At 42.8% G+C, this 15,931-nt stretch overlaps 1 protein-coding gene across 5 annotated transcripts in view; it reads left to right on the top strand.

Moving 5' to 3' along the window:
- The window catches only part of tbl1xr1b (TBL1X/Y related 1b), a 112,563-nt gene that overhangs the window by 89,848 nt on the left and 6,784 nt on the right, over nt 1-15,931 (top strand). For all 5 annotated transcript variants that reach the window (XM_061928813.1, XM_061928809.1, XM_061928811.1 and 2 more), the window contains 6 exons: nt 1,526-1,586; nt 1,707-1,828; nt 7,673-7,747; nt 7,830-7,957; nt 9,854-10,019; nt 10,096-10,197. In XM_061928813.1, the coding sequence (XP_061784797.1) occupies nt 1,526-1,586; nt 1,707-1,828; nt 7,673-7,747; nt 7,830-7,957; nt 9,854-10,019; nt 10,096-10,197 (654 nt within the window). The remainder of the gene's footprint in view (nt 1-1,525; nt 1,587-1,706; nt 1,829-7,672; nt 7,748-7,829; nt 7,958-9,853; nt 10,020-10,095; nt 10,198-15,931) is intronic.

Here is a 15,931-nt window from a genome sequence, read left to right as displayed (position 1 = left end):
AATCGGTATTTAAGAGTTGGACAATATCGGATATCGGCGAAAAAGCCATTATCGGACGTCTCTAATGTAAACGTTCTTTTTTGATCATGGTTGCAATTGTCGGCTTGTTTCTTCCATATTTGTGAGCCAATCCATGTGGCATTGGCTCTACCTCCGCGTCTGCTCCTCCTCACAAACATGTAAAGAAGATGTGACGTTGGGGGGGCCCGCCTCTTCAAAATGGTATGTACAGGAAGCGATGTCATCAAAATGGCAGGCCCCGTACAACTTCCAGTGGCACACAAAATTAATGAATAAATGAATGAAGCGATTGCACACCGAGAAATGTTTGGCATACCGAGGCATATTTTGCTTGATTAAATTTAATGGGTTAATTGACTTAAAAGTTATTTTTAGAGATGTCCGAAAATATCGGACGAATATTGGTCAACAGCAATACAGGTGACAGTGAGGGTGGCCTTATAAACAACTTTAACACTGTTACAAATATGCGCCACACTGTGAACCCACACCAAACAAGAATGACAAACACATTTCGGGAGAACATCCGTACCGTAACACAACATAAACACAACAGAACAAATACCCAGAAACCCCTTGCAGCACTAACTCTTCCGGGACGCTACAATATACACCCCCCGCAACCCTCTACCCCGCCCACCTCAACCTCCTCATGCTCTCTCAGGGAGAGCATGTCCCAAATTCCAAGCTGCTGTTTTGAGGCATGTTAAAAAAAAATAATGCACTTTGTGACTTCAATAATAAATATGGCAGTGCCATGTTGGCACTTTTTTCCATAACTTGAGTTGATTTATTTTGGAAAACCTTGTTACATTTGTTAAATGCATCCAACGGGGCATCACAACAAAATTAGGTATAATAATGTGTTAATTCCACGACTGTATACATCTGTATCGGTTGATATCGGTAATTAAGAGTTGGACAATATCGGCAAAAAAGCCATTATTGGACATCTCTAATAATTTTGATATTTCACATGTATTTTGACAGCTCTGGTTGTGACATATACAATTGAAAGGCGTTAAAATATTTGATAAAGCCATTGTACCTACTCAGTGGCCTAGTGGACCTACTCAGTGGCCTAGTGGTTAGAGTGTCCGCCCTGAGATCGGTAGGTTGTGAGTTCAAACCCCGGCCGAGTCATACCAAAGACTATAAAAAAAATGGGACCCATTACCTCCCTGCTTGGCACTCAGCATCAAGGGTTGGAATTGGGGGTTAAATCACCAAAATGATTCCCGGGCGCGGCCACCGCTGCTGCCGACTGCTCCCCTCACCTCCCAGGGGGTGATCAAGGGTGATGGGTCAAATGCAGAGAATAATCTCGCCACACCTAGTGTGTGTGTGACAATCATTGGTACTTTAACTTTTAACTTTAACTTTTATGCTCAAGCACAATGTTCTAATATCATTAACGTAACAAAAAAGTAATGTATAAATAAATGTAGTGATTTGTCGAGGGAGGAAAATTTAATAATGACAATACAATTTGTCTCTAACTCAGACAACGATTATTTGGGACGCCCACACGGGAGAGGCAAAGCAGCAGTTTCCTTTCCACTCAGGTGAGTGACAAACGTTTGGGCATTTCATGCATCCGTCATAAAGCCATTAAGACAGTTTCCTTGTCATAAAATGTTGATAATAGAATATTTGTTCCATGTTTACCCTGTGCCACCCTGCAGCACCTGCTTTGGACGTGGACTGGCAAAGTAACAACACGTTTGCCTCCTGCAGCACAGACATGTGCATCCACGTGTGTAAACTGGGTCAGGACCGTCCTGTCAAAACGTTCCAGGGACATACAGTAAGTGAAGGCACGGGGAAACGAGTGTTAATTTCGTTAGCCAATACATTTTGTCAACAACTTTTTTTCCCCTGACGAAAGAACGAGACAGCCAGTCGAAACAAATGTGTCGCCAAAAACTATATAATGTATCATGTTTAGTTTCGACAAGTTCGGAAGATATCCAATCACAGCTATTTTAGCTGTTTATGAGGTAGGGGGTGGCTGTGATTTGGAGATCCAATCAAAACTATTATGAGGTCTGGCTTTGGGATTTTCAGCGAAAACGATACCGTATAATTGTATGTATACTAGAGATGCGCGGATAGGCAATTATTTAATCCGCAACCGCATCACAAAAGTCGTCAACCATCCGCCATCCACCCGAACTAACATTTAATCAAAACCGCACCCGCCCGCCATCCGCCCGTTGTTATATATCTAATATAGACGATGCAAGGCATTAGTGAGGTTATAAAGCTTTTGCCTGTTAAAGAAAGGAGACTGATCCAATTCAGCAGAGACATTCAATGCGTGCCACGCTGTCACGGCCCAGACGCACACCAGTGCGCAATCATCTGGGAGCCGCGCTGAGCGCACCTCCAAGCGCGCCTGTGCCATCCTGCAGCACCTGCTTTGGACGTGGGCTGCGTTCTATCTTGTTTTAACATCCTGTGGCACTCTTCTGGGATCACGGCGGACGAAACTGCTCATGCTCAGGGTGTTTGTGGAGGTTCGGGGTTTTGCACAAATGTGATGCACCATGTTAGATGTCCCGGTTTTGTGACTGTCGTAGACATAAACAGCGTCGCAGCTCTTGCAAATCACGTAACCAGCATTACTATCATCCTGATTTACAATCTCATAAAAACGAGTCCACGCTGAACTTTTCTGGCCTTTTTTTCCCCTGGTCTTTAGTATTCCCTTTTTTAGTTTGTCGCGTACCACGTTTGCTGCCGGCGTTGCCATCTCTTTTTTTTTTTTTCTTCTTCTGTTGTGGCGTGCTGCAGGTGCCTGCTCGTTTTTCGTATGTGGGTAACAACATTTAACTATGTATATATATTTCCGAATTGGTTTAACTGCCACCCGCCTGAATCTATTTAAAATCTAATTTTTTTTAATTTCAACCGCCCGACCCGCGGATAAAATCTAATTTTTTTTTATTTCAACCGCCCGACCCGCGGATAATCCACAGACTCCGCGGTTGTGTCCGCAAACCGCGCATCTCTAATGTATACCATACAAGTTACACGCTGCAATATGTGTACGCTTAGGAGAAATACAAAAAATGTACATTTCTTGTAGGGATGGGCGATATGACCTAAAATCTATAATGCGGTAGATATTTCAGCCTTCTGTGATAACGATATATTTCACAATATATTATTTGGCATATAAATAATAATAGAATTTAGGGTTTCCCCTCGATTGCCAAGATTCTTTTGGCGGTGGTTGTGTGGTTGATATGATGTCATCACATTATTTGCTATGATACATATATTTAATAAGAATACATTTATTTTGTAAGGCAGTGTTTTTCAACCTTTTTAGAGCCAAGGCACATTTTTTGCGTTGAAAAAATGCGGTGGCACACCACCAGCAGAAATCATTTAAAAAAAACGAAACTCGGTTGACAATAAAAAAGTTGTTGTTGCAATTGTTGGATATGACTTTAAAGTATAACCAAGCATGCATCAATATAGCTCTTGTCTCAAAGTACACCTGTCACATCACGCCGTGACTTATTTGGAGTTTTTTGCTTTTTTCCTGTGTTGTGTTTTAGTTCTTGTCTTGCGCTCCTATTTTGGTGGCTTTTTCTCTTGTTTTATTTTCCTGTAGCAGTTTCATGACTTCCTTTTGAGCGATATTTCCCGCATCTACTTTGTTTTAGCAATCAATAATATTTCAGTTGTTTTGATCCTTGTCATGTCATGTTCGGATGTACATTGTGGGCACCGTCTTTGCTCCATAGTAAGTCTTTGCGGTCGTCCAGCATTCTGTTTTTGTTTACTGTGTAGCCAGTTCAGTTTTAGTTTTGTTCTGCATAGCCTTCCCTAAGCTTCAATGCCTTTTCTTAGGGGCACTCACCTTTTGTTTATTTTTGGTTTAAGCATTAGACACCTTTTTACCTGCACTCTGCCTCCCGCTGTTTCCGACATCTACAAAGCAATTAGCTACCGGCTGCCACCTACTGATATGGAAGAGTATTACACGGTTACTCTGCCGCGCTCTAGACAGCAGCGACACTCAACAACAACACATCATTTGCAGACTGTAATTACTGGTTTGCAAAACATTTTTTTAAACCAAATAGGTGAAATTAGCTCATCTCCCACGGCACACCAGACTGTATCTCACGGCACACTAAACACTGTTGTAAGGCACCTTTCAAGGCACTCATGGTTGCTGCACATCTCAAATAAATATTGAATTCTTTAAAAAGGCAAAGAAATGTATGCATACATTTAAAACTAATCTGTTCATTATAATATTAACATACATTTTTTCTTACATAATATTGTTTTGCTCTACTTTTCAATTGTTGCTGCTTATTGTACAATTTACTTCTGTTTATTATTATTTTTTCTAGGGGTTTCTCCAATCCTTTTAGTCACTCTCTTTTTATAATAAAACGACTGCCAACAAATTAAGAATCTATTTCTGGTGTTATTTTAGACTGTACTCATGTTTAGAGGGGCGGTATAGCTCAGTTGGTAGAGTGGCCGTGCCAGCAACTTGAGGGTTCCAGGTTCGATTCCCGCTTCAGCCATCCTAGTGACTGCCGTTGTGTCCTTGGGCAAGACACTTTACCCACCTGCTCCCAGTGCCACCCACACTGGTTTAAATGTAACTTAGATATTGGGTTTCACTTTGTAAAGCACTTTGAGTCACTAGAGAAAAAGCGCTATATAAATATAATTCACTTCACTTCACTAGAGACTCTTAACTTCTCCCGCTCCATGTCTGCCACGAAAAGTGAGCTGCAGAGGGCCTGACGTCACACTTGCGTCCAATGCTGGGAGCCTTTCTCTCTTTAAAAGCCAACAATGTCATCTTAAATTTTGAAGTTCGCTGTCTGCGGGTATATCTCGGATATATTAAAGTACGTCCACATTGCGGACATGCTGCCCCGTCATCAGATTATACGTTAGGCAGAGTGGATTTTTTATCTATTTCACATAGTAGTTTCATATATAATTCATATACCATTACTATTATCAATTAACATTGGAAAAATGTGTTGACTTTTTTAATTCCTTAATATAAAAGGAAGGTGAGTGTGAGATTATTATTTTGTTGAAATATTCATTGAAGGCGCGTTTTCTTTTGGTTATGAATTGTATTATTGAGATGCTTTAAAGCAGGGGTGTCAAACTCAAATACAGAGTGGGCCAAAATGTAAAACTGAACAAAGCCGCGGGCCAAGGTTGAACAAATTAACCTTTTAATCGGGACCCAAACAAGTTTTGCATTGAATATTGAACAAGCAAGGCTTATATAACTTTATAGGGACATGCAAAATCCAGTTTCAAATAATAATAATTAAAACATATCAATGGCATATCAAATACAATTTAAATAAAAATTGAATGCCTCTTTTCTATTTGCAGTCTTTTGAGGTAAATATCAACATTAACCTTTTCCATGGGCTAATAAATTAGAAAATAAAATAACAATGAATAAACCAACCATTCAGGCCTTTAAACTGCTCAGTTTGCAACACACTGATCTAATCTGATGTGCCCAAGCCAGATACCTGCCATCTTTTCTTGGATGCTAGTTCATTAATGTCGGGGCTCAGGCTTTGAGCTGAGGCAACCTTCATTATCGAACGAAGTTGTTCATCAGTCATTATATCTCGTCCACTCGGACCACAGTCTTGGGGGCGTGCTTTAAAGGCACTGCGTTTATCGTCCTCCACGAGCTATCGTCACGTCTGCTTTTCATCCATTCTAACAACGTGCCGGCCCGATCACAAAATGTGTGCGATTCAGTACGCACCACACGTAAATGCAATGCATACTTGGCCTACAACCCCCCCCCCCCCCCCCAAATACCCAGAATCCCATGCAGCCCTAACTCTTCCGGGCTGCAATATACACCCCCCCCCCCTCCGTGCGTCGGTTGAGGCGGGCGGGGTTTGGTGGTAGCGGGGGTTTATATTGCAGCCCGGAAGAGTTAGGGCTGCATGGGATTCTGGGTATTTGTTTTGTTGTGTTTATGTTGTGTTACGGTGCGGATGTTCTCCCAAAATGTGTTTGTCATTCTTGTTTGGTGTGGATTCACAGTGTGCCGCATATTTCTAACAGTGTTAAAGTTATTTATACGAGCACCGTCAGTGTAGCCTGTATCGCTGTTGGCCAAGTATGCGATGCATTCACGTGTGTGCGTGCTGAAGCCGCACATATGTGACTGGGCCAGCATTCGCTGGACTGGGTGAAAAGCGGACGTGACGATTTTTGGGAGGGGTACTGAAATTTGAGAGTCTCCCAGGAGGGTTGGCAAGTATGAGAATTAGCTGTGAATGCGGTGCAACCGCGGCACCACCGCTGAACATAATCGGCGGGCCAGCTCTAGTGTTAATTTGATATCGCCTCAAGGGCCAAGTGAAATTACCGTATTTTCCGCACTATTAGCCGCACCTAAAAACCACAAATTTACTCAAAAGCTGACAGTGTGGGCTTATAACCCGGTGCGCTTTATATATGGATTAATATTAAGATTCATTTTCATAAAGTTTAGGTCTCGCAACTACGGTAAACAGCCGCCATCTTTTTTCCCCGTAGAAGAGGAAGCGCTTCTTCTTCTACGGCAAGCAACCGCCAAGGTAAGCACCCGCCCCCATAGAAGAGGAAGCGCTTATTCTTCTACTGTAAGCAACCACCCGCCCCCGTAGAAGAAGAAGAAGCGCGCGGATATTACGTTTCATTTCCTTTGTGTGTTTACATCTGTAAAGACCACAAAATGGCTCCTACTAAGCGACAGGTTTCCGGTTCATGAAAAGACGCAATCTCTCCATCCGCACACGGACTACTATTTCACAGCAACTGCCTAAAGACTTTCAAGAAAAGCTGGCTACTTTCCGTGCATATTGTAAAAACAAGATAGCTGAAAAAAAGATCCGGCCAGAGAACATTATCAACATGGACGAGGTTCCACTGACTTTTGATATTCCTGTGAACCGCACTGTGGATACAACGGGAGCACGTACGGTGAATATTCGCACCACAGGGAATGAGAAGTCATCCTTCACTGTGGTTCTAGCTTGCCATGCTAATGGCCAGAAACTTCCACCCATGGTGATATTCAAAAGGAAGACCTTGCCAAAAGAGACCTTTCCAGCCGGCGTCATCATAAAAGCTAACTCGAAGGGATGGATGGATGAAGAAAAGGTGAGCGAGTGGTTAAGGGAAGTTTACGCGATGAGGCCGGGTGGCTTTTTTCACGCAGCTCCGTCCATGTTGATATACGACTCCATGCGCGCCCACATCACGCTGGTTTTTAATATATTATTAAAGTTTGACTGACCTATCTGACTGTTTTTTTGACATTCCCTTTAGCGCAGTTAGATGCGGCTTATAACACGGGGCGGCTTATAGGTGGACAAAGTTTTGAAATATGCCGTTCATTGAAGGCGCGGTTTATAACCCAGGGCGGCTTATGGTGCGGAAAATACGGTACACGCCAAATTTGGCCCGCGGGCCAGAGTTTGACACCCATGCTTTAAAGGTTGCCTGAATAAAAACATTTTAAAGGAACTTTAAAAATATCTGTATACTTTATTTGTACTATTGTGTTCAGTATATTAAATTTCATTTTAAATGTTTTTGTTTTCCCCCCCCCCAAACCTGTGACTTGCTTTAGAATGAGGTCAACGCTATCAAGTGGGACCCCACTGGCAGCTTGCTGGCCTCCTGTTCCGATGACATGACACTAAAGGTCAACCCATTGACATGTAGTCCTTTGCAAAGCTGTGTGCTTGGCTTTAACTGACTAGTCCACCATGTGACCTCCTTTGTAGATATGGAGTATGAAACAGGACATGTGTGTCCACGACCTTCAGGCCCACAGTAAAGAAATCTACACCATCAAATGGAGCCCCACTGGACCTGGGACCAACAACCCCAATGCCAACCTCATGCTGGCCAGGTGAGACCTGCATCTTTGGGCACCTCATGATTACTTTTCTTTTTGTCTCACTGAATACACATTCATTAATTGCAATTTTTAAAAATGTAGCATTTGTAATAAGGAACAAAAAATTAATTTCCATCCAACTGCTTGTCCCTTTTGGGGTTGGAGCTTATACCAGCTACACCTTGGGCGCTTACACCTTAGACAAGTCGCCACCTTATTGTAGGGCTAACACAGATAGACAGACAAGCATTCAAACTAACATTCACACACTCGGGCCACTTACTGCTTACATAATGCATATAAAACCTTAATGGAGGTGTTTGGGTGTTTTTAAGGGTATTTTTTAGGCAGAATAGACTATTAGGCTCCATTGTAAGAGGGCTTTTGATTAGAATGCATAAATATAATGTTACCTAATTATTGTGAATGATAGGCAAAATTCCCCCCAAAAAGTGCAGTTCCCCTGTAATGTCATAGTTTAGTGTAATTGCAACCCACGCACCTGAAGTAGTTTAAGTTAAATACAGTATATTATGGCAATCCTGAATCCCACAAGACCTGGGTTGGTAAACTTGTTTTTATTGAGGGTCACGTTGCAAGTTTGGCTGCTTGTAACAGGAGTAGGGACGGCGTGGCGCAGTGGAAGAATGGCCGTGCGCGACCCGAGGGTCCCTGGTTCCATCCCCACCTAGTACCAACGTCGTCATGTCCATTGTGTCCTGAGCAAGACACTTCACCCTTGCTCCTGATTGGTCGTGGTTAGGGCCTTGCATGGTAGCTCCCGCCATCAGTGTGTGAATGTGTGTGTGAATGGGTAAATGTGGAAGTAGTGTCAAAGCGCTTTGAGTACCTTGAAGGTAGAAAAGCGCTATACAAGTACAACCCATTTATATACACTGAACAAAAATATAAACGCAACACTTTTGTTTGGGGGCGGCGTGTCGCGGTTGGGAGAGTGGCCTTGCCAGCAACCCGAGGGTTCCTGGTTCGATCCCCAGCTTCTACCAACCTCGTCACGTCCGTTGTGTCCTTGAGCAAGACACTTCACCCTTGCTCCTGATTGGTCGTGGTTAGGGCCTTGCATGGCAGCTCCCGCCATCTGTGTGTGAATGTGGAAATAGTGTCAAAGCGCTTTGAGTACCTTGAAGGTAGAAAAGCGCTATACCAGTATAACCCATTTACCATTTTTTGCCCCCATTTTTCATGAGTATAACTCAAAAGATCTTAAACTTTGACAATATACACATAAGACATATTCTTCTCAAAAATGGTAAATATATATATATTTTTTTTTTGATTGATTGAAACTTTTATTAGTAAATTGCACAGTACAGTACATATTCCGTACAATTGACCACTAAATGGTAACACCCGGATAAGTTTTTCAACTTGTTTAAGTCGGGGTCCACGTAAATCAATTCATGGTAAGATGTTAGTGAGCATTTCTTCTTTGCCAAGACAATTGATCCCACCTCGCAGGTGTGGCATATCAAGATGCTGATTAAACAGCCTTAGGCTGCCCACAATAAAAATGCACTCTGAAATGTGCAGTTTTATCACACGGCACGGTGCCACAGATGTTGCAAGTTTTGAAGGAGCGTGCAGTTGGCACGGTGACTGCAAGAATGTCCACCAGAGCTGTTGCCCGTGAATTCAATGTTCATCTCTTTACCATAAGCCATCTCCAAAGGCGTTTCAGAGAATTTGGCAGTACATCCAACCAGCCAAATGTATGGCTCATATTGTGTTTTGATGTCATATTGTTTGCTGCCTTTTTGCTTGTGCTTTAAAATGTATGTGTAAAAAGGTCACTATGGCTCAAATAATAGTCTAATATCGCTTTACAATATTGTATGTCCATTGTGTAATGCTTACTGGTTCATTTTTAATGCGCCTCCCTGTTCCCAGTGCGTCGTTCGACTCAACAGTGCGTCTGTGGGACGTGGAGCGTGGCGTGTGCATCCACACATTGACCCGCCACCAGGAGCCTGTGTACAGTGTGGCCTTCAGCCCTGATGGCAGACACCTAGCCAGCGGCTCTTTCGACAAGTGTGTGCACATCTGGAACACCCAGGTCTGTCTTCTCTCTCTCTCACACAGAAAACAATGCAGGTGATATCACGACTAACGTGTGTGTGTGTGTTTGTCAGACTGGTGCTTTAGTCCACAGCTACCGAGGGACAGGCGGGATCTTTGAGGTGTGCTGGAACGCCACTGGGGATAAAGTAGGAGCAAGCGCATCCGATGGATCTGTAAGTAACTCTGCCTGACTGCTGCCTCCCCTGTCAACACTTCAGTAGAGAGAAGTGAGCACACATGTTTGCACGAGCAGCTACTTTGAGATACCATATTTTTGGACGATAAGGCACACTGAAAATCCTTTCATTTTCTCAAAAATCGGCAGTCTGCTTTATAACCCGGTGCACCTAATGTACGTATTAAATCGGGTTGTGCCTACTGACCTCTAAGTAGGGCTGGGCGATATGGCCTTTTATTAATATCTCAATATTTTTGGGCCATGTCGCGATATTTTGCCTTAGCCTTGAATGAACACTTGATGCATATAATCACAGCAGTATGATGATTCTATGTGTCTACATTAAAACATTTTTCTTCATACTGCATTAATATATGCTCATTTTAAACTTTCATGCACACACTAAGTCAATTTAGCAAAACTGTATTTATTCCTGTCATTTCCAGAACAGAAAGTGCAAGATTGTCAGAGGCATTTTAAAACAAGCCATTAGTGCACTTTTGAGCATGATGTCACTAAGATGACATATCAAAACAACACTTAAAGGCCTACTGAAATGTTTTTTTTTTATTTAAACGGGTATAGCAGATCCATTCTATGTGTCATACTTAATCATTTCGCGATATTGCCATATTTTTGCTGAAAGGATTTACCGTATTTTCCGCACCATAAGGCGCCCTGGGTTATAAGCCGCGCCTTCAATGAACGGCATATTTCAAAACTTTGTCCACCTATAAGCCGCCCCGTGTTGTAAGCCGCATCTAACTGCGCTAAAGGAATGTCAAAAAAACAGTCAGATAGGTCAGTCAAACTTTAATAATATATTAAAAACCAGCGTGATGTGGGCGCGCATGGAGTCGTATATCAACATGGACGGAGCTGCGTGAAAAAAGCCACCCGGCCTCTTCGCGTAAACTTACCTTAACCACTCGCTCATCTTTTCTTCATTCATCCATCCCTTCGAGTTAGCTTTTATGATGACGCCGGCTGGAAAGGTCTCTTTTGGCAAGGTCTTCCTTTTGAATATCACCATGGGTGGAAGTTTCTGGCCATTAGCATGGCAAGCTAGAACCACAGTGAAGGATGACTTCTCATTCCCTGTGGTGCGAATAGTCACCGTACGTGCTCCCGTTGTATCCACAGTGCGGTTCACAGGAATATCAGTTGCTGTGAAATAGTAATCCGTGTGCGGATGGAGAGATTGCGTCTTTTCATGAACCGGATACCTGTCGCTTAGTAGGAGCCATTTTGTGGTCTTTACAGATGTAAACACACAAAGGAAATGAAACGTACGGTGATATCCGCGCGCTTTTTCTTCTTATACGCGGGCGGGTGGTTGCTTACAGTAGAAGAAGAAGCGCTTCCTGTTCTATGGGGGCGGGTGCTTACCTTGGCGGTTGCTTGCGTAGAAGAAGAAGCGCTTCCTGTTCTACCGGGAAAAAAGATGGCGGCTGTTTACCGAAGTTGCGAGACCGAAACTTTATGAAAATGAATCTTAATATTTATCCATATATAAAGCGCACCGGGTTATAAGGCGCACTGTCAGCTTTTGAGAAAATTTGTGGTTTTTAGGTGCGCCTTATAGTGCGGAAAATACGGTAATGCTTTCCAGCCTGGCGAAGCTTAACAATGCTGTTGCTAACGACACCATTGACTCTAACTTAGCAACGGACCTCGACAGAGCTATGATAAAAACATTAGCTCTCCACCTACGCCAACCCTCATCTGCTCATCAACACCAAAGCTCACCTGCGTTCCAGCGAACGACGTAGCGACGAAGGACTTCACCCGATCATCGATGCGGTCGGCGGCTAGCGTCGGATAGCGCGTCTGCTATCCAAGTCAAAGTCCTCCTGGTTGTGTTGCTGTAGCCAGACGCTAATACACCGATCGCATCTACAGCTTTCTTCTTTGCAGTCTCCATTGTTCATTAAACAAATTGCAAAAGATTCACCAACACAGATGTCCAGAATACTGTGGAATTTTGCGATGAAAACTGAGCTTTTTGTATTGGATACAATGGCGTCCCAATACTTCCGTTTCAACCATCGACGTCACGCGCATACGTCATCATACCTAGACGTTTTCAACCGGAAGTTTCGCAGGAAATTTAAAATTGCACTTTATAAGCTAACCCGGCCGTATTGGCATGTGTTGCAATGTTAAGATTTCATCATTGATGTATAAACTATCAGACTGCGTGGTCGGTAGTAGTGGGTTTCAGTAGGCTTTTAAAGTGCACTTTTTGTACAGAACGCTACTACAATAGTTTAAAACAAATAAAGTGCACTTTTGTGCATTATGTCGCACAAGATATTTCAATAACTGTCAAATAAAAATGAGCTGCATAATAGGAAATCAAATAGTGTGTGTCCTTCGCTATGTGGTAGGTTCCTGCGGATGCTATCTCCTTCTGTTGTTGACTTTTTTTTCATACGGTGTTGATCTGGAAATTATGGAGATGTTGACATGCCGTTTCAAGCACTCTTCTTTCTCTAGCGGGTGACTTTTCAAATTACCGTATTTTCCGCACCATAAGCCGCCCTGGGTTATAAGCCGCGCCTTCAATGAACGGCATATTTCAAAACTTTGTCCACCTATAAGACGCCCCGTGTTATAAGCCGCATCTAACTGCGCTAAAGGAATGTCAAAAAAACAGTCAGATAGGTCAGTCAAACTTTAATAATATATTAAAAACCAGCGTGATGTGGGCGCGCATGGAGTCGTATATCAACATGGACGGAGCTGCGTGAAAAAAGCCACCCTTCCTCTTCGCGTAAACTTACCTTAACCACTCGCTCATCTTTTCTTCATCCATCCATCCCTTCGAGTTAGCTTTTATGATGACACCGGCTGGAAAGGTCTCTTTTGGCAAGGTCTTCCTTTTGAATATCACCATGGGTGGAAGTTTCTGGCCATTAGCATGGCAAGCTAGAACCACAGTGAAGGATGACTTCTCATTCCCTGTGGTGCGAATATTCACCGTACGTGCTCCCGTTGTATCCACAGTGCGGTTCACAGGAATATCAAAAGTCAGTGGAACCTCGTCCATGTTGATAATGTTCTCTGGCCGGATCTTTTTTTCAGCTATCTTGTTTTTACAATATGCACGGAAAGTAGCCAGCTTTTCTTGAAAGTCTTTAGGCAGTTGCTGTGAAATAGTAGTCCATGTGCGGATGGAGAGATTGCGTCTTTTCATGAACCGGAAACCTGTCGCTTAGTAGGAGCCATGTTGTGGTCTTTACAGATGTAAACACACAAAGGAAATGAAACGTAATATCCGCGCGCTTCTTCTTCTTCTACGGGGGCGGGTGGTTGCTTACAGTAGAAGAAGAAGCGCTTCCTCTTCTATGGGGGCGGGTGCTTACCTTGGCGGTTGCTTGCGTAGAAGAAGAAGCACTTCCTCTTCTACGGGGAAAAAAGATGGCGGCTGTTTACCGTAGTTGCGAGACCTAAACTTTATGAAAATGAATCTTAATATTAATCCATATATAAAGCGCACCGGGTTATAAGCCGCACTGTCAGCTTTTGAGTAAATTTGTGGTTTTTAGGTTAGGCTAATAGTGCGGAAAATACGGTATGCTACATTAGTAGTGCTGCTACTTTTTGTAGCAACGCTTTTGCCGCATAATTGTTCAACATATTCCCGCTTGAAGCCAAACCACCCCCAGACGATGGACCCCGTGCTGTTTTTCTTGGGAATTAATTCTTCCTTCATTTGTTACCAGATTCGAACCTTCTGTCTCTCGTATTACCACTCGCAACGCACCGTTAGCATCACAGCTAATGTTACCCATGTAGCTACCTCTCTGCTCGGGGAGGGCGTGTGACGTTGCACACGTGACGTATGTAAGAAGGTGCGCTTGTTTTAAGTCTCTGTGAGAAGGAGAGACAGGAAAGAGTGAGAAAGGCCTGTCGTGTAATGCCCGCAGCTAAAAGCAACTGCGTGAGAACATATACCGTATTTTTTGGACTATAAGTCGCAGTTTTTTTCATAGTTTGGCCGGGCTCCAGTGCGACTTATATGTTTTTTTCCTTTTTTATTATGCATTTTTGGCAGGTGTGACTTATACTCCGAAAAATACGGTACTCGAATATCACGATATAGTCATTTTCTATATCGCACAGAGACAAACCCGCGAATATCGAGTATATCGCCCAGCCCTACCTCTAAGCAAATTTATTTTATCATCACATGGTGTGATGATAAGTGTGACCAGTAGATGACAGTCACACACAGGAGATCTGTGTGAAATGCAGGTTGACCTGTTCAATGAAGGACACTAGCAAGCCAGCCCAAATCTTTGATGTTCCATTGAGAATATAGAACATTAGACACTGCGCTCAAAAATCTGTCAAATTGTTTTAGTAAGACTTTGGCAAACTACGAAGCCGCATCGCTTAATGAATTTTCGGCACATTACAGCTACCGTAGTCAGACGTACTGTGCTTCGACATATGGGTATTATCATGGTGTTTATAAGGACCCCAAAATGAAACCTATTGGGAGACACATTATCTGGCGTTTTGTTTCGCAATGTTTGCAAAACCAACTTTTCTTACCTATTGGTACCTGCTGATGTGTATTTGGGATCTGCATAAGTTCCTAAAATGTGCGAGTGTCCACGCCGTAGTCAATAAGCTCCTTCTTTTTCTCGAGCCTCTTGTTGTGGGGCATTCATCCTCCGCTGTTGCCATTTCTAATATAAAGTAGCGTACACTTCTAACTTGTATCTCAGTTGCCTCGCTATGGAAGTGCTAAAAACTACGGGTACAACAAAGATGACGGGGAGAAGTCGCAATCAAAGTGGAGCCACGTAAATAAGACCGCCCACAAAACGGCGCACCCTGAGGAGACGGTCAGAAATTATCTGTGCAATATTTTGACCAAAGTTATGTGGACCACAAATAAGTGTTTTAAATGTAGGAAAAAAATCATAATATGACCCCTTTAATGCACTTTATAATCCGGTGCGCCTTTTGTATGAAAATAGACCTTAATAGACCCGCTCATCAGCAGTGTGCCTTATATTATTTGATAAACATTGCCTTACCTCCCAAAAGTGACAAATTCTTGAAAAAAAAAAATACAGACAGATATCAGTATCACCCCCAAATCTAATCACTTGTTCCCATTTCTGAATGTTTCATCAAAATCTGCCCAAAACTAATTTGGCTATGTTTTTTAATTAACAAACAGAACCCGACGATTACATATACTGTACCTCTTTGTGGAAGTAATATTTATAATCGTCATTATTAATAACAATGAAATGAATAATGATTACAAATGGTCTTCAAAGGCCTACTGAAATGCGATTTTCTTATTTAAACGGGGATAGCAGGTCCATTCTATGTGTCATACTTGATCATTTCGCGATATTGCCATATTTTTGCTGAAAGGATTTAGTAGAGAACATCGACGATAAAGTTCGCAACTTTTGGTCGCTGATAAAAAAGCCTTGCCTGTACCGGAAGTAGCACGATATGCGCGTGACGTCACAGAATGTGGAGCTCATCACATCCGCACATTGTTTACAATCATGGCCACCAGCAGCGAGAGCCATTCGGACCGAGAAAGCGACGATTTCCCCATTAATTTGAGCGAGGATGAAAGATTCGTGGATGAGGAAAGTGAGAGTAAAGGACTACAGGGCAGTGGGAGCGATACAGATAGGGAAGATGCTGTGAGAGGCGGGTGGGACCTGATATTCAGCTGGGAATGACTA

This window comes from Nerophis lumbriciformis, linkage group LG33 (assembly GCF_033978685.3).
Source record: "Nerophis lumbriciformis linkage group LG33, RoL_Nlum_v2.1, whole genome shotgun sequence".
NCBI classification, from domain to species: domain Eukaryota; kingdom Metazoa; phylum Chordata; class Actinopteri; order Syngnathiformes; family Syngnathidae; genus Nerophis; species Nerophis lumbriciformis.
The sequence above is the reverse complement of the archived record's forward strand: the minus strand, read 5'-3'. Positions and strand labels throughout refer to the sequence as shown.